The following is a 19145-nucleotide window of genomic DNA, read 5'->3' as shown; positions in this document are numbered from 1 at the left end:
ACTCGCGGGCTGCGGGGGGATATAACTAAAGCAGCAGCCCGTCACCAGCGCTATCCGTGGTGCTGATCCTAGTGAGCCCCCTGGTGCGGACACGAGCACTGCATCAGCGCATCGTCTTTCACTTCCATCCATCCAAAATTGAATTCAGAGTAACTCTGAACAGAGAAGGTACAGTAGCTGGAGACTGTTGGTTGGTTTGTTGCTCAGTTACCTTTGGCAGCCTGATACATTCACGGACAGCCTCACCAAACAGACATTTTCCTTTCAGACGATGAGAAAAAATCTCTTTTGTCATGATAATATGTTTTCCTTATTTTGCAATTCTATAAGATTAAAACGTGGACACTTCAATCCTAGAGAACGACATGAACAGTGATGTGTGTGTGTGTGTGTGTGTGTGTGTGTTTTGATGCTACTCACAGGTGGGAGAGCGATGACAGGTCTTTGAAGGCTCCCTCTGGTATCACTGATATGTCGTTACCATGGAGAGACCTGAGAAAGGGCGAGAGAAAGAAGGAGGGGGCACAGAAATGCAGAGAAGAGTCTGGATGGTAAATGTCTGGACTGCCTCAGCGTTTCAGAGTTATCCAACAGCTCGCGTGTGTCGAGGCGGCTACTCACAGCAGACGGAGAGACTTGAGCCCGTCGAACGCCCTCACTGGTATGCACCGCAGGCGGTTGTAGCTCAGGATTCTTTACACACAGAATAAACATGTTGACATGGAGACAGATGCAGACATTTCCCTCAAGATATCTTCAAATGCAGCACCGAAGTTCAGAGCACAATCCTGTTTATAACTTCATTCCACTGAGCAAAGCAGTCGAGCAAACACACACACACACACACACACACTGTCCACATCCTGGATGCAATGGGCGATTATTTTTGCCCTGTTGGTCAGATTTTTATGTGCATTTCGGAGGCAATTTCACTCTACATTTACACATTTAAGTCGAACTGGAAACAACTTTTTGATGTATAGAAGTTTTTCCTCTCTGTCCCAAACCAGTTCCTCTCCTACGCTTTGTAAAGCCCCCTGAAGCTTCTGCTTTTGGACTATAAAAATAAAAACTGACTTGACTTCCACTCCTTAACTGTTTTGTTTTTTATCCTGTATTATTTATTAGCTATTAAATTATTTTAATAGTTGTTTTGTCATTGCATTAAAGTTTGTTGTCGTAATGGACTGTGTTCCAAAAGTTTTTCCTGTTACTATAAGAAACAAAAAAATATGCTATAATGCAACAAACACAATTGCTTATTACTGCTTCCATTTTATCAACGGCTTCTTCTCTCTGAGCCAGCACACACACACACACACACACACACACACACACACACACACACACACACACACACACACACACACACACACACACACACACACACACACACACACACACACACTGCAAAGGGACTGATGTAAAGCCAGACTCACAGGGTAAGCAGCTCGGACATGTTACTGAGGCTGTGGTTGGACAACGTGCTGATCTGGTTGTTACTCAAATCACTGAAAAAGAAACGATAACAGATACATAAAACACACACAGGCAGCACTGTCAACACATGCTCAAACAAATGCACACACACACGCAGACTATATACAGTGCATATTCCTCTGCGCTCTATGTGTTCGGGTTGTCACGCCCACATCAGGGCCACATGAAAAGCGAAACAACGCAGAGATCTGCTTGAACACCAGTCGGTTAGTTTTGGTCTTAAAAAGCAGGGAACACCAGCCAAGTCACGATCCTCATTAAAAGTGTGTTTGCTTTCCGATTTATGAATTAATGTCTGAGTGTGTGTCTGTCCGCTCAGGTCACGTGTGGGAGACTTACATGAGCGTCAAGTGTTTGTAATTGGAGAGCTCCACAGGAACCTGAGTAAAGTGGTTACCGTCCAGATACCTGAGAGACAGACAGAGAGGAGGAGGAGGGTTGGAAACAAAAGAGAAGGAGACGAGACAAATATGGAGGATGTCGGGAGGATTTGGAAAGAGAGAGAGAAAATGAGAAGGGAGAAAATGAAGTTATTTAACCATGTGGGAAATTCCTCATCTGCAGGAGTGAGCAGTCATTATAGCTACAGCCATAATAAACAGAGGAGTTTAATATCCCCACAGGAGGCATCCTAATACAGTGTAACCACACACACCCACACACACAATCACACACATGCACGACCGCAGACCTATCTCCTTCGCTGTGTGACAATGTGCTATTAATCCGGCGTATTAATTAAGTCTCTGTTAATATTGGAGAAAGCTCACAGGAGAAACTGTGAAATGAGGGAAAACACCACCACACCTGCTGTCTGATGTTTAATTTAGGGCTATAATTTTCGGATCATCAGGGGTTTTGTGTGTTTTGGATTGGAATATAATCCTCCGTAAGCCTTCAGTATGTGTACCTGTGTCTCTGTAAGCCCGTGAGCTGAGGTTTTTCATGTGTTTTTCTGACCAAATGCAGCTTCGGTTAGTTAAAAGACTGATTCAGACGTGCAGTTTGAAGCTTTCTGATTGACAACTTTGATGCTGGAATGGCAGCAACTCCATGTAAATGTTGGTCTTATCTCAAATTCACACCTGCGTGCTGATGTGTTTATTCTTGCAATCCACAACGACCCTGACCTCTGCTACAGCTTCACTGTCCTCAGAACTACCCATAGGTGCTGACAGGACAGCAGATGGACTACCTGTCTCCACCAGCCTGACTTATATCTTACACCAAAGAAACACTGCGTCAGATTTTCCGCCAGCAGACTGCACGACACCTCAAAAAATAACAAATATATGTTGATGGAAACACGGCTAGTGTCTTTCTCTGTCTCTGTCTTCTCTGAGGTCCAGTGCGGCAGCCTTGTAGAATCGTTATATCAATTAGTTACTAAATGATGTGTCGGTCTCTAACTCACAGTTCAGTGGTCTCCTTGGGCAGGCCTTTGGGCAGCGTGGTGAGGCCCTTGTTGCTGCAGCGCACCACAGTGTCCAGACAGGAACACTCTGCTGGACACCTCAGCACCGGGGAGCAGCTGTTCTCATCGTTACCTGACAGGGAAGGACAGAAGGATGGAGTGGTGGAGAGGGGAGGAAGGATGATAGAAAAGTGGTGATGAAAAAATGAAAAATTGTCAGGGCTGCAGGTGTTGCATATCTTATCAAGACCTTGGAAAATGTAAATCTGCCCTATCTCACCATCTTCACAGGCGAAATCCTGGACAGCTACATCCTGGATGGGGATCTCCTTTAAGAAGTAAGGACTCTGGCAGCGAGGGTTACCAGTGACGATACGCTTCCTCCTCAGCCAATCACCGAGCCAGGCCAGGTGACAGTTACAGTTGAAGGGATTGGCCAGAAGGTTGCTGGAGAAGAAAAAAGAAGAGTGTTTTTGTGCGTGTGTGTGATTTTCGTACATACGCATGCGCACGTGTGTGTCCGAGTGTGTGTACTCACAGCGTGGACAGGGAGTGCAGCGTGTCGAAGGCTCCCGGGTTCATGGAGGTGATCTGGTTGTCGTAGAGCGACAGGAGACGCACTGAGCTCAACCCCACGAAGCTGCTGTTACTCACACAGCTGATGCGGTTACTCCTCAGCATGCTGCACACACACACACACACAGATTATTTTGAGATGAAGTCAGTTACTGAATACAGATGACGTGGCTGGTAAGTAATCCTAAAAAATAAATGGTTTAATTGTCTTTAAAAGGTGCAATATGTAAGAATTGGCCACCTGTCAAACTCATACGCAGAACAAAAAGGAGGCAGCATATCACCATGGTAACCGCTAGCTGCTGCTAGCTGTAGCTACCGTTAGCTGGTTAGCTCATTTAGCCGTACAGCTAGGTCTGAACAGTGAGCTTGAAGCAAAGTGTTGGTGCTTACACCGCTAGCACAGGAGCTTTGGACCAGGACGGGCCGGGGTTAGCTGGTTAGCATGCTAACTTCAGTAAATGTCTCCTCAACATAATACATAGACACATTCACATTCTATTACATGTAATCTGTTACTTCCCAACCCTCCCTGTGTGTGTACCCACAGTGTGCGGAGGCCGCCGAGTCCCTTCAGCATGCGGTGGTGTACGTTCTCCAGTCTGTTGGAGGTCAGAATCAGCTCATTGACCCCCGAGGCCCCTTCAAATGTCCCCTCCTCGATGTCAGTGATACGGTTATTACTCAGGTTACTGCGAGGAAGGGAAGCAGGAAAGAAGAAATATGAAGAAAATACACACGGATGATTATAATTTCTGCGTACAATCACAGTTTTCTCTGTGTGACCTCTGTATGACTTCCTGACAACCGCGTGCAACGCTTTGTACCCGTTATGTTCACAACATCTGACTCACATCTTCCTCAGCTGAGGCAACTTTTTGAAGATCCCCGTCGCCTCGAGCACAGTGAATTCATTGTTGTTCAGACGCCTAGAAACAGGAGAGAGGAGGTGGTCAGAGACAAAGACAGAGAACAACTGAAGAGCCGAAGCGAGGTTTCCTCTACACCGCACACGTGGATACACTTTGTAGTAATCAAATACAGCGTGACTCACAGTTCTGCAGTGTACTGCGGGATGTGATCTGGTATTTTGGTGAGTTTCTGGTTGGAGCAGTCGACCGTGGTGCCCTCACAACGGCACTTCTCGGGGCAGGCCAAGTCGGCGAAGCAGTCCCCTCCTAGCTTGCTGCGGTAATCCTCCGTACCTGGTCACAATCACAAGCAGGACGTCACTGAAAGCCCTCATCATGCGGGAGTCGAACCCCAGCATTTACTGGTACCGGTTCCACAAAAACACAGCGGCTGGCCAAAGTGAAGACCGCGACACAGTGGAAGAATTTTGAGGTGGTGCAGAGGAGCCGTTTGATCTCATCGAAACGGACATTTAAAAAAACCCATCGTTGATTATGTTTGTATGCAGCGGTTCCCCCTGAGCATTACCTCAAAATGCTGCATGTGTGTCACGGCCTCGGCGGAGCCAAGTTCATGACTCGAGACACGTAAACTGTCGAGATCAAGACATGTACACAGGCGCACACGCATCCACGCGAGAACAAAAACATCAGAGGTTTTCAGTCCTGTCAGACTGCGAAGCAAGTGTTAGTGTTAGAAACCACAGCACAAACAAAACAGCGTCACAAATCAGATCAGAGCAGAAAAATGCTCTCCCTCTCACACACACATAAACACACATATAAACACACACACACACACAGAGGTTGCGGGGTGACGGGAGACTGCTGTCTCTTGCGTCGTGGCCTTGCTGTAGGGTTTGCAGGGCCGTTCCATGGTGCTTGACAGAACCATGTTCCACTATAGGAACCTGGCAGCCACATGGTTAGATCAAGCACAAAGGAACAACCTGCTGACTGACTGCTCCTCCGCTGGAACACGGGGGAGGGAAGGACAGAGGGAGGAGAGGGGGAGGAGGGAGAGGTGAGGATGGGGTGGGAGAGAGGGAGGATTAGAAGGAAAGGGTGAGAGAGAGATGAGAGAAAATGAAAGGAGAGGGGGGATAAAAGGATGAGAAGGAGATGAAATGAGAGGAGAGGAGGCGCAGGTGAGGCGGAGGAGGAGAGAAGTAGAGGCAATGAAAATATGAGAAGGGGGGGAGGATGAGAGGAGCAGAAGAGGGGTGAGGTGGAGGAAAGGCGAGGATAAGAAGGAGAGGAGAAGAAAAGTGTGAGAGAGAGGAGAGAAACTGAGAGGAGGGGGAAGAGAAGAAGGTCTGACATGACTAGGAGAGGAGGTGCATGTGAGAAGGAGGAGTAGAGGAGGGGTGAAGAGGAGGAAAGGTGAGGATAAGAAGGAGAGGAGAAAAAAAGGGTGAGAAAGAAAATGAGCCAGGAGAGGAGAGGAAAGGTGGGCAGAGAAAGGGAGAAAGGATGAGAGGGAGATTAAATGATTAGGAGTGAAGCTGCAGGTGAGGAGGAGGAGGAGTAAGAGGAGGAAGGGAGGCAACAATGAGAAGGATAGAAGGGGAGGAAAGGAAAGAAGAGTATGAGAAGGAGAGGAGAGGGTGTGAAGGAAAGGAGAGGAGTAGAAAAGGTGAGGATGAGAGGAGTATGACAGAGGGGGTGAGGAGGAGGAGTTGCAAGGATAGATAGGAGTGAAGGAGAGGAGAGGAGAGGAGAGGAGGCAAGCTAAAGATAAGGTGCAGTAACAAGGAGGAGGAGGAGAAGAGGAGGAGAGACTAGAACATCTAAACACATCTAAATTCACAGACGAGAGCAGGAGTTACAGAGGAGTGGGAGGAGAGTTACAGCAGCACTGAAGGCAAGAGAAGCCCAGACTTCTAGGAAACACACAAACACACACATGTAACAACAAACACACACACACACACACACACACACACACATACACAGACACACACTCACGAAGAGAATAAGCACATGAACCTCTGTGCGACAAAATGTTGATGTTATGAATCGTATTGTTTTTGTTTGTACACAGACAAGGAGGAGTCACAGAGGGGGGCAAAGGTCACTGTGGTGGTAGAGGTCAAAGGTCAGAGGCCGGCTCGGGAGGAGAGAGTTGAGGGATTCGGAGTTGACGCAAGAACCGTGTGTAATCGTGTGTGTGTGTGTGCGTTACTTACAGCCGACATGGTGTACTCCTGAGTGTGTGAGAGAGGCAGTAGGAGAAAGAAGAAGGGATTTCACACGTTTATTTGAACAGGAGGGAGAAAGGCTGATGAAAAACTGAGAAAAAATGCTGCAATTTTTCCGTGTGCAGTCCCGCAGGCCAGTGATTCATTTAAAGGGGTAATGACTCGTGAATAGTGAGAATCGTGCTGGCATAACATGACATTTGGCGGGTGCTTTCATCCAACACACATCGCTCGGAGCTGGACCGATTCAAACTTGTGCGAGATGACAAAACGCACACATAACCAGACAACAGCGCAACAGTTTTTGCAAGTCTTAACACTCGCAACTCGGTTAATTTCGCTTCAACAACTACTTCCAGCCGGCCCGATCTTCACAGGAATAAAACAAGAGTTTTTGTTCGAGCGGCATCCAAAATAATACGGCGCGATAGAGGGGACACGATGCAAATTAGAGGATTTTAGATGTATTGATTTAAAGCGCGATACCAAGGTTGTACCGCGGAATAAAACATGTTTATTCAACTTTTCAACCGCAAATGCTCCTAAATTATTCAGCTTTGCCCCGTATGTGGTATCTGGGCTTTGAAACCTCCGTCCCCCCGGTGAGTTAATGACTGCAGCGAGCACACACATTCACACACAAACACGCTCACCCTCATGCCTCCTCTGTGTGCTGCTGTGGTAATGACCGCCTTTAGCCCTGCTACTGATCTCATATGCATGTCTGATTTACATATTTCCCAGCGCCCCTCTGAGCATGGTAACTGTGTGACCTTTTGATGTTCTGCAGTGGGCGAAACAGACACAGATGCTCGCGGACACACGCTCATACATTAGCTATCATTAGATGGGCTAAGAAGCGAGGAGGACTTGTATCAAATATAGTCTCTGTGATCGCTGTACCAATAGACTTTCATTTAGTCTCACATGCAGTGCCCCGGTGACGGCGGCCTGAGCTTATTAATCCAGTTGTTTTTCTCCCTCCATCGCCAAGGTTACGGTTACCACCGCAAAAACCCAGTGCAAGGACAGACGTGTGATTATCTGGTGCCTGGTTAGACGTGATGCATTACGACGTATGTTAGGTCGTTAAGAGGAAAATGTCTTGGCATTCAAAAGGTGTCAGTCAGGGCAAGTCACTCCAAGTGTCAAGAGCGTGTGAGTGTGCAGCATCTGCCGTGATCAGTGTCTCACACACAGACACACACGCACACACATGCTCGATGTACAATACCTGGGATGAAATACTGTTCTCTGGCTAATGGAGAGACAGAGACAGAGAGAGCGAAAGTGAAAAAAACAACAAAAGAACAAAAGGCTAGACTGGAAGAGAGTACTCACTGTCTGTGTGTGTGTGTGTGTGTGTTTGTGTGTGTGTGTGTGTAGTAAAATGAGAGAGAGAGATGCCAGAAAATGCTGAAAACAGGGAGTTGAGGTTAGTAAAGAGAGACTGAGGGAAAATCCCAGCAGGAAGACACAGAATGAGAACACAGGACGGAGACCAATGACTAAGTTTACATGCACAAGATATTAAGACTTTTGGCTGTATTTTTTGTTTTATTTTCATGGCTAACAACAATGAATATTCCAGCGATATTCGTAAAGTTTTCCACCAGTGCGGACTCGTCCAACAGTGCAAACACAGCTTCCCCCTTTCATTCCTTCAACCACCTTCCCAGAAAGGTCAGCTGGTCCGATATTTGTGCAGATAAAATCTGTTGATATTACAAAATGTTTATAACATTTTGTGTTTCTCTTCCTAACAAGAGATGTGGGTTTGTCTTTTGGCCATGTATCTCTACACCAACACTGTAAACTGTTGACTGGCTGGTTTGTGTTCAACACATCCATGACAACGCACAGAGCTGACTGTAAACAGGCAAGAGGAGAAATCTAAATTATGACATCAAAAGTCATAATTATAGGATAAAAAACTGAAATTATGAGATTAAAACATTTAATCGAGATTAAAAATTCAAAACTATGATACAAAAATCAAAATCAAGACATTAAATGTCACATTTATGAGATAATAAATTGAAACTATGAGATTAAAAGTCATAATTATGAGACGGAAAGTCAAAAACAAAGAGATAAATGTTAACTTCTTTATCTCATAATTATGACTGACCATATAAAAGTTTGTTTCATCAGGCTTAGTTTTCATTTTTCTTTTACCGGCGGAAATGGGCTTCCATATCAACACGCTGTGTGTCCAAAGGAGGCTCCTAAAACTAGAAAAATATCGGCATATTCGACACGTCTTAATTGGAAAGAGCTACATTTGGAGTAAGGCCTATTGTCATTGAATACTGTCACATTCAGAATCAGAGTGGAATACCAGTGTGCATGTAAACATGGTCAGTGTGTCAGTTTATGTGTAGGATCTATACGTGTGTGAATAATCAGAAACATATCGGTGTGTCGATGATGCGGCGTGTGTTTGTACCTGAGCAGCGGAACTTCTTGCTCTTGATTTGTCCGATTCGTTTGTTGGCGAGCCGTCGGGGGCTGGTGCAGCGGGCACCGCTCGTCTCGATGGGATTGTCCTGAAGGTAGTCTGCCAGCCACTTCAGATGGCAGTCGCAGATAAACGGGTTTTGGGCTAAGTGACTGATACACCCACACACACACACAGACACGGACGCACAGAGCACAAAAAAACACACAAGTAAGCTGTCAGAACAATTTACACCGCAGCTGTGAACACGTTCTGCTTCTTGAATGTGGAGATGTGCCACAGACTACGCTTGTTTGTGATTGGAAAAGTCCACCTGTGCACACTCTTATGAATCGTCCTATGATGTGCCATGCATGAGACACATTGTGTGTCCACTCAACAGGAGGAGAGACTGAGCAATAAGAATCTACCCAGGGGAGCTAAGACTCAGATCAAATCGTTTCAAAGCAGATAAAAGTGGTGAAATTAGTAAAAAAAAAAGTATTTACCTCTTCTATGATTAGCCTAGATATCTTTGTGCGTAATTTTAACACCAGTGCAAAATGGCGTGCTTAAAAACGAGGTAGTTTATATAACTGTCCGACAACAAAATCTGTTCAGGCCTGCTGCTGATTAAAAAAAAACCAAAGTCTTTTGACGAGTGGGAACAAAAACAGACAATGGCCCCGAAAGATGCAGAAATCACAAGCTGTTTTTCTTACAATATTTATGAGTTTTTCTTCAGTGCTATTCTTAAAAGATATCAGTGATTATTTTCATGATTGTCAGCTACAGTTTCACAATTACTTATTCATCATGTGCACACCGAGTTCTGGGTGTGTGTGTGTGTACGCACAGTGTTTGTATGGCTCTCAGCGACGAGAATGTCCCCTTGGCGATGGTCTGGAGCTTGTTGTCATATAGCGAGAGCAGATTGAGGTTGTGGAGGTCCTGAAATGCGTCCACACGGAGGCACGCTATCTTATTAGCATTCAGTAACCTGGAATAATGAAGAAGCGACAGGATGAAGGAGAGAGAGAGAGAGAGAGAGAGAGAGAGAGCGAGAGAGAGAGCGAGAAGGAGACGGGATGATTTCTGTTATCATTCTTCAATGAGGGTTTCAGATGTTACAGGTCAGTGATGATGGCTTTCAATCATGATGTTTCCACTCTGATGACAATATTTTAGGTAAGCACTTTTCAGTAGAATATCAATGAGCTGTGGATGTGAGCGCTTAGCTGCAGCTACAGCTGTGCGTGTGTGCGTGTGTGTGTTTGTGCGTGCATGCACTCACAATAGCTGCAGAGAAAACAATCCTTCGAGCAGTCCTTTGGAAATCTCCGTGATCTTGTTCCCATATAGTACCCTGTGGAGCACAAACATTACATTAATAAGTCATGAACAAGACCACACATGTTCTCCAGTAATACCATTAATATTAACACTCAGCATATACTGTTAAGAGAGCCAAATCCTCACTGCACTCTCCGCCACTAGCATCTGTTTCTGATGGGATAATTATACTCTATCAAACCTAAATTTAATATTTTGCTAATGTTGAAAAAGCGCGGCTCCCATTAATGTTTGCCAGTGAAAGGTGCGTTCATCTCAAACCGTAACAGACCTTAATAATAAGCAGCCTGTGGATAAACTTATTGTGAGTCTGACTCACAGGTACTGGAAATGTGTCTGACAGCTACAATCATCAAGAGTTTATATCTCATTAAAAAAAATCTGAAATACTGCTCATGAGTCCTCGTGATTGTATTTTAGTATCGCACAACTGCTAACAAGCATATACAGTGCTGTCACTTTACTTAAAGGGGCAATATGTAAGAATTTAAGTTGAAAACATTCAACTGAAAATATCATCAGAATGTGAAGAAATAACAGTTTTGACGTTATGAGGTCAACGTATTGCGTTTCGGAGATATCTACTGTTAGCATACTTAACAGCTCGCCCCAGCCCGTCCCGGTCCAAATCTCCTGTGCTAGCAGTGTAAACACTGAACCCTCGTCTTCAAGCTCCCAGTCTGAACTGCGGCTAACTAAGCTAACTTGCTAACGGCAGTTCTTTGACGTTGGTTCGTTGTGTCTGGGCCCTAACCGAGAACTCTTCTTTCAAACACTGTTGTCACTTTGTCATGGAGGTATAAGGGTTATGAATGTCCACCTCATCATACAGTATGCCTTGTAATACTTCATAAACCTTTTGTTGTCAGGCATGATTATAGCTGTATAAATGTAGTATGAATGCGCTTATAATGCAGATGACCTTCAAGAAAAGTAAATAACAAATTTGGCCGATTTATCCGGTGCGACTACAAGCCAAATTATGGGTGTAACCATCTTGGAACGAGGATTTAACACTCCCAGGTTAGAGTAACAAGAGGTTTAAGAGTTCCTCCGATTCTGTCAACATTACGTGAGGGCAGCATAAAGCTAACAGGGTGGGACTTTGGCTCTTTAGTGAGAATAACACAGAAGCATCCAGAGGAAAACATTGAGACCTGAAATGATAAGACCCTCATCAAAAACAATACCAGCCCATTTTCCTTGTTTCCTTTATGGCTGACACCAGTAAAAACATCGGCTCTGTGACTCTGTGCCAACAACACCTGGCTGTAATTCAACACTAAGGAGGTAAAGTAGAACTAGTTATGAACACTTTTCATCTGAGTGTCACAATGAAAAAGAAAACTCCATAAATCCGACTCACAGTGTGAGTAATGCACTCCGTTATCAGAGAAAAGCTTTTTATAAATACATCAGATTACGTACACAATCAGGTCAAGGCTGAGACTTCCACAGCCTCGCCCGACAAATACCTCAGACGCACACACACACACACACACACACACACCCACACACACACACACACACACACACACACACACACACACACACACACACACACACACACACACACACACAGGGAGAGTTATCAGTCATCTTTACGCTCCACGCTGAGTTGAACTGTGTATGTAGGCAGTCTAAAGACATGTGTTTTAGATTGGCTTTTATTTCATTGTGCTGAGTGGCTGTCCCTGAGAGACCTGAGGTTGGGAAACACACAACCCCGGGAGTGGATGCTTCATTTACGTCTCACACACACATTAGCACGTAGTGTTTTCACGCGTCCACACGCACACACGTACAGACTTACAGACAGAATCGATGGCTCATTTACATCCTTTATAACCAAACCCTGACACACAACGAACACACAAGCGCAGCCTAATGTGAAAGCCATACTGTATGTGGTGTGTCAGCATGAATGTGTGTGTCCCATTCTCTCTGTGGTGAATGTGTAATGAGGTGGCAGAAGCCTCCATTCAGCAATTCAGCATTTATGAATTATTGACTTTGGAGAGACGAGACCTTAATATAACTCCTTCATGAAATAACTCTACATCCCTTGGTCCCTCTCCGGCTCCTCTCTCCGCCGTCCTCCTTCACAAAGCTTCACACGCAAAGCAGATGGTCTGACCTGAGATTCAGACCGGAGAGGAGGCCAGCGGCACCAACGTGCTCGTCGACAGTGCGTCACATTGCAGTGCATTTTTTAAATTATGTGGCAAATATGAGGCCACAAACAGGATAATGAGGATAATTCTAGTTTTCTTAATTTTGTTGATTTGTCTGTTAGATTTGGACAATATTTATAAACTTGATCAGATTAAAAAGTTCAACATGAGCAGTCAGATTATCAGACAAACGCAGAGGTTAGCAAAACATTCCTGTTTTCTTTCTTTTTTCAAATGTTTTTTTTTTTTAATCAAACCATTGTGATAGGCAAGGTCATTTTGGATAAAATAACATGCTATCATATAACTTTAAATGCAGAGTACAGAGTTTGCACACAGTGTTAGCATGTGGAGGAACCCAACACTTGACAGGCTGTTGTTTGGTTGACGGGTTATTACTCAGATATTTCACTCTAAACATACATCACAATATACAGACTGGTTCAACTTGCGTCTAGCATACTGCAAAAGTTTCCTGAGGAATCATTCGGACGTGCTCACTTTTGTTTTCCCCTCCGAATGAAGTGGTTAAGATCATTTGGCTAAACTTATTTCTTATTCAAAGCCTGTCTGGCTGCTTGTGTTTCTTTCCCTTCTTGCTCGCTTTGTTATTGTGTTCCCAGGTCCCATAACTTAAAGTACAGTGTTAACATAACAGATAGAGGTGATGGCTAAAGCTACAAAAACAAAATCAAGTTGTGATAAACAGCCGTTTCTTATGTGGACTGCACAGATTTTGGATCGGTAAGACATGAGGTTCAAAAGGGCTAACTTGTGGTGTTTTGTGTAAACTGCATCAGAAATAAAAACATAATCACACAGTACTCACAGAGAGTTGAGGGAGCGCAGACCTTGGAAGGCATCCGACGCTAACTCTGAAATCTGGTTATTACTCAAGTCTCTGTGAAGAACAGGGCCAAACAAAAAGGAAACAAGAGACAGAGAGGCGCAGAGTTTGAAACATGAAAAGTGAAACACTCGACAAACAGGACAGAAACACTACGTTTGTGTAGATGGTTGACAGGCTGCACAATACATGTATCTCCTCATCTACTCACATCCTGCGCAGCTTCTTATAAGGAGAAAAGGCCCCAGCTGGGATCACCTTGATGGCGTTCTGCTCCAGTCGTCTGGAACCAAACATACACACAGACCATTGAGGAGCGACATTAACATTCCCCTATCACAGAGCTATCTCTGCTGTATCCTTGACTGCTGCTCGTTCCCGGGGGCTCTGCCGAAGGGGGAACATTTCCAGATAAAGCGCTTTGATGACCGTTGCCAAAGTCTGTCACATCTCTCTGATCTTTTGCCCTCTTTAACATGCGTACAGTCAGACGTACACACAAACACACAGGCTAGCACACCCTTAACTATCTGGGCAGCGTTCCATTAAGTGCCAGTCTGACTCTGCGTCAAACAATTCAAGCCGGGCCGGGAGAGAGAAAGAGAGTGTGGGGGGGAGAGAGGGGGCAAACAAAACAGACCCAAACAACCGCTCTCTAAACATTTCACATGTTTAGTCACCGTGGCAAGAAAGGCGGTGGAACATGATCTGCAAACCAACCATCCCATTGTGAAACATTTCTCTAAAATGTGTTTGTTTTCCATTTTGCTGCTCTCTTCTGTTCAGCTCCAGTCCAGTCTGAGCGTCACACAGGGGCATACTGATGACTGTCATTTGGCGCAGGTCCAAGTGAAGTCTAAAAGTCTTGTCACAGCACATCTCAAGTCAAGACTCACGTCAACCAACTCACGCCTAAAGTCAGTGGATAGAAATTAAATGACAGTGTGAAGTCCTGACAAAGTAGATCTTCAGTCTCCAATCAGTTGAGAAAAGTTCAGGTCAAGTCTCATCAACTTAGGTCTCAACTGGAGTCTCAAGTCTAAACCGACACTCAACACTAAAGATCAATAGGTATGTATAAAAGCAATCCAAGTGTGAGGTCTTGAAAAAAGCAAGTCTCAAGTCAACCTCAAATCAACTGAGATACGTCCAAGTCGAGTCAGTGGATGTCCGGATGTCCACTGGTCACAGTTTAGCTGATTTGAAGCAAAGGTTTCTGAGTGTTTACCATTAAATTGTCACAGCAATTGAACATTTTCCATGAAAAGCTTTGGCAACATCTCTTTTTTTTACATAACTGACACAAATTCCTTTTAATCTCTAGACCCCATAATTGAATGTTCATTACGTTGGCTACACAAGGCCTGATTAGAGCTGTAATTTAGTTCTGTCCGGGCCACAGCTCGAGACCTGAATGTTTTTGCTCTCAAGTCTTGTGTAAGTCAAGTCTCAGCGGAGTCCAGCCCGAGTCGATCCTCGAGTCAAGCCTCGTACATGTCACTAAAAATCTGCTGGCTCAATCCTTTCTCTTTTATCGATAGAGATATGATCTGCCTCGTCCTTCAGATTAATCTTTCAATTCTTCCTCCCTCATCCCTTCATTATTTTCTTAAGCAGGGAAGAGCTGCATGACCAGGCTTTCTCATTTCACAGATGTGTGGTTTTATTCCACTGCACAGGGAGAAAGAGAAGTAGTGAAACAGAAAGGTGGAAGGAGACAAAGGAGGAAAATGGAAAGGAGCGCAGTGAAAGAGCAAGAGAAATATCACTGCACCGAGCGTTTGTGTGCGCTTGTATTTGCATGCAGAGTACAGCAGGTGTGTGTGTACTTGTATACGGTACGTGTGCCTTACATCTCAGTAATGGTTTCAGGCAGGTTGGTGGGTATTTCCGTCAGTCCCTTCCCTCTGCAGTCCACAATGTTGTTACTGCAGGTGCAGGACTCTGGGCACTGTAACACACTGCAGGAGGAAGATGATGACGACTGGTGACCTACACAGAGACAGAGGGCCAATATTATCCATGGATGATAGTAATGCTTGGTGTAAATCCCAAAGGCGAAGGATACTGAAGCCGACAGAAAGTGTGAAACAGCAGCGAGGCAACAAAGTGTGCAGGCGGGGAGAGAGTTTCTGTTCCTATACCTGATTGCGACCTTGTCTATCTCTAATATTATTTTTAATCCTGTGCTCTTTGTGCAGACAATCTGATCCCTGAATATTTCAGTGCGTGGGGTTAGAGCCAAGCCATGCGATGGAAGATGAATACTTGCCTTCGTCCTCATCTTGAAAAGCATGAGCAGAAGACAGCGAGAAAAAGCAAACGGAGACAAAGATGGGTTTGCCACTGTAAAACGCCGAGCGGATGCCAGTCACAAAATACGACGACGGAGCGAATGTGTCAACTCAACCTACCTGTGCAGACAAACTCCTTCTTCTGCACCTCCGCCACGTTGTGTCCCCTCAAGTGCGGCGGGGCCATGCATTGCGTGTAGAGACCCAGACGGGGGCGCTGTCGCAGCCACTCCGACAGCCAGGCCACGTGGCAGTCACACTGCAGGTTGTTGGAGTGCAGGCGACTGTGGGGGGAGGAGGGGAGGAGGAGGAGGAGGGAGAGGAGGAAAGAAAGAGGGGGGGGAGGCAGACAGGTGGTGAGAACAGGTTGGAGGAGAAATAATAGATTTGAGGATGGGGAGACAGGAGCAGGGCGAGTGGAGGAGGGAGATGTGCGAGTACAGATCGATCAATCAATTGCACAAACGGGCACGGATGAGAGGAATTCTTCCCCTCGAGTCTGTCGTGTACCAAATACTCGGCGGTGCCACTTACAAGGTCCTGAGCTTCGGCATGTGGTTGAAACTGGCCACGGACAGTCGGCTGATGTTGTTGTTGTTGAGGGTGCTGAAGGAGCAGAAAACACAACAGCAGATAGATTCATTGGACTCTTCAAGGACTGACTCAGCAAAGTAGGGTATGTAAGCTGTTCTCTGCTGAGAGTCGTGTAAATCAGTGTCGTTTACACCGCCATGGAGGTTACAGTATGTTTTCACCCGTGTCCGACTGTTTGTTGGTTTGTCAGCAGGATTACACATAAATTACTGAACAGATTTCCATGAAACGTCCAGAATAGACCCTGTTAACTTTTGGAGCAGAGGTGGCTTAACGGACAGAACCGGGAACTCACTTTCTCTAACATAGGGTGTTTAACATTTTTGTTAAATTCAAAGGGATTAATGCAGGGATCTTAATTAAAAAAAAATAAAAAAGATCAGACATATTTAGGTGGCTGGTAATTGAGAATTAAATTATGGTCAAGCAGTTATGGGTGGTTGAAAATTTAGAGTGATAGAGGGCTGTTGAGTTTGATATTAGATTAGGCTTGACTAAATTAAAGGGGACTGTCGGCAGAGGTATGCGCTCTACTGAGTGCCATTCAGGATACAGAAAACAGTTTTTTCTTTAAACTAACAAATTAAGCATTTCAGCAAGAAAAGACCCTTTACAAGATATTGATATAAAAATGACTATAAATGATCTTTTAAATGATCTTAGTTCAACATTCATACTTCTCCTTGTGCATCACATGTAGCAAATTATCCATCTTTTTAAATATTGTTTTCCTTTTTTTAAGCTAGATTTCAATGATTTAAAAAAGTGTCCAATTTAAAAAATGTATTAGAGTTGGGACCAATCCGATCCAATATCGGTATAGGGTGCTGGTGCTGACACAATTCACCTATTGGATATCAGACTGACGTCACAGATCCACATACTGATCCAGATTCCACATTCTGATTCACTGATTGTCAACTTACCATTTCACTGAAATTACTTTTGAACTCATTTATAGAAAAATCTACTTACTAGTAGTAGATAAAGCATTGCTGTGCACTTGATTTGTTACATTTATTTAAAACATTAAGGAGTTGCCATAGCAATTAGCACTTCTACACTCACTCGCCTGCGTAACAAACCCTTCAAATAAATTGCTTAAAGAACACATTGCATTGTGTTTTCTCTTTTGGTCACATTATCATTAAATGTCTACATTTAATTATATCAGAATTGAAAAAAAGTGGATGGGTGCGTCTGACATGTATCGACATTGAAGTCACACAATCGATGACAATGAATATCCGTCATTCAGGACAGCTTCTCAGTCAGGTTGACTTTAGGACCGTGAACTGGTCTCTACAGTGGCACATATGATATGGTGATCGCCTGAATTAATTCCAAGATGATAGTGAATTATTATGAAACTGTCTTTGTTCAGCAGCTGCACAGGCAATGCAGTCTTTTAAAGGTCAACGAGGATATTAGCCGTTCCATGTCCTGCTGCTGTTAGCGTTCATCATTCACCAAAAGCTCTGCCGCTGTTGTTAGAAGGGTGACTGAATAAACAAGTACTCACAGCACTTCCAGGTCACGTAACGCTCGGAAAGCTCCATCTTCTATACAGCTGATGTGGTTGTAGTCCAACTGGCTGCACACACACACACACACACGCACACACACACACACACACACACAAGAAGGAAAGAGGAAAGGAAGCTGTTGTAAGATGGGAAAGTGTCTCACACTACATCTTCAGGTGAAATTCAAACCAGACAGACAGACAGAGGAAAATGCATCAACTCCCTCCTCTGTCTGCCCTCGCTCTCACTCACTTTCTCTTTTGCTTTAGTTCTGTCTCCTGGGCTCATTGTTCTTTGTAGATGTATTTCTCAATGTATTTATCTCTGTATCCATTCCCGCTTCCTGCTCTGCTCTTCTGTCTGACGTCTAATTTGTATGCGCTGCTCTTTACCTCTCTCCCCCTCTCTCTCTCTCCCTCTCTCTCCCTCTCTCTCTCTCTCTATTCCCTTTTCTCAGAATCGCTTTGCTGAAACAATTTAATTAAGACATAAGGACAGTAAATCATGTGCTGTCACCCGCATGCTAATGCACACACACAGACACAGACAGACACACACACACACACACACACACACACACACACACACACACACACACACTGCCCTGTCCTTTAACAATAATTGCAAGGCATTATAAAGAAAAAATATGTGGATGCAGGATGCAGCGAAATAGTTGAAAAAAAAAAATCCATATATTTGGAATCACTGCTGGGCAATTACTTTACCTGCAAAATGACCGACAATTATCTTCAATCATCATAACTACGACTGAGGCAAAACAAAGAGAGAAAACAACAGAAATGCCAGATGATGTAACAACCACAGCACACACTCACACACACACACACACACACACACACACACACACACACACACACACACACACACACACACACACAGAGCTGCTAATGAGCAGCGGTGCCGGTCAATACAGCAAGCAGGAGGCACATGACATTTAACACAATGAAATATTGATGCGCAGGCACATGGGGGTTGTGCACATTTGCAAACACACTGAGTGACACATGTGCACACACACACCACACTCGCACACACGAAAAGTGTTGGACCAAGTGCCACTTACAGGTTCTTGATCTCCACAGCTCCCCTGAAGGCTTTCCTTGGGACTCCCTGAATCTGGTTCTCGCTGAGATCACTGGACACAGAGAAAGAGAAGAAGAAGAAGAAGAAGAAGAAGAAGGAAGAGGGGGACATAAGGTGGAGGAGTGTTAAGCCAAGCTGTCACAGAGCCACTTGCTTTGCGGCACAAGTGCTTGATGTAATCACCGAAATGCAGCGCGGGGAACTTCAGAGC

The 19145-nt window shown here is 44.7% G+C and overlaps 1 protein-coding gene across 4 annotated transcripts in view; it reads right to left on the bottom strand.

Annotated features, from left to right (window-relative positions):
* The window catches only part of slit2 (slit homolog 2), an 89852-nt gene that overhangs the window by 15155 nt on the left and 55552 nt on the right, over positions 1 to 19145 (bottom strand). For 2 of the 4 annotated variants that reach the window (XM_084365371.1, XM_084365368.1), the window contains exons 5-25: positions 18915 to 18986; positions 17827 to 17898; positions 16245 to 16316; positions 15831 to 15994; positions 15270 to 15408; positions 13628 to 13699; positions 13399 to 13470; positions 10337 to 10408; positions 9899 to 10042; positions 9052 to 9215; positions 7837 to 7860; positions 4545 to 4695; positions 4345 to 4419; positions 4039 to 4182; positions 3453 to 3596; positions 3195 to 3361; positions 2915 to 3047; positions 1840 to 1908; positions 1440 to 1511; positions 622 to 693; positions 421 to 492 (exon numbers count right to left, since the gene is read on the bottom strand). In XM_084365371.1, the coding sequence (XP_084221497.1) occupies positions 421 to 492; positions 622 to 693; positions 1440 to 1511; positions 1840 to 1908; positions 2915 to 3047; positions 3195 to 3361; positions 3453 to 3596; positions 4039 to 4182; positions 4345 to 4419; positions 4545 to 4695; positions 7837 to 7860; positions 9052 to 9215; positions 9899 to 10042; positions 10337 to 10408; positions 13399 to 13470; positions 13628 to 13699; positions 15270 to 15408; positions 15831 to 15994; positions 16245 to 16316; positions 17827 to 17898; positions 18915 to 18986 (2166 nt within the window). The remainder of the gene's footprint in view (positions 1 to 420; positions 493 to 621; positions 694 to 1439; positions 1512 to 1839; positions 1909 to 2914; positions 3048 to 3194; positions 3362 to 3452; positions 3597 to 4038; positions 4183 to 4344; positions 4420 to 4544; positions 4696 to 7836; positions 7861 to 9051; positions 9216 to 9898; positions 10043 to 10336; positions 10409 to 13398; positions 13471 to 13627; positions 13700 to 15269; positions 15409 to 15830; positions 15995 to 16244; positions 16317 to 17826; positions 17899 to 18914; positions 18987 to 19145) is intronic. The other 2 variants (XM_084365370.1, XM_084365369.1) reach the window with 2 other exon arrangements.

The sequence above is a fragment of the Pagrus pagrus genome (genome assembly GCF_965226575.1).
Source record: "Pagrus pagrus genome assembly, chromosome: 2".
Lineage (NCBI taxonomy): Eukaryota > Metazoa > Chordata > Actinopteri > Spariformes > Sparidae > Pagrus > Pagrus pagrus.
Note: the sequence above shows the minus strand (reverse complement) of the source record. Positions and strands in the feature narration are given on the sequence as shown.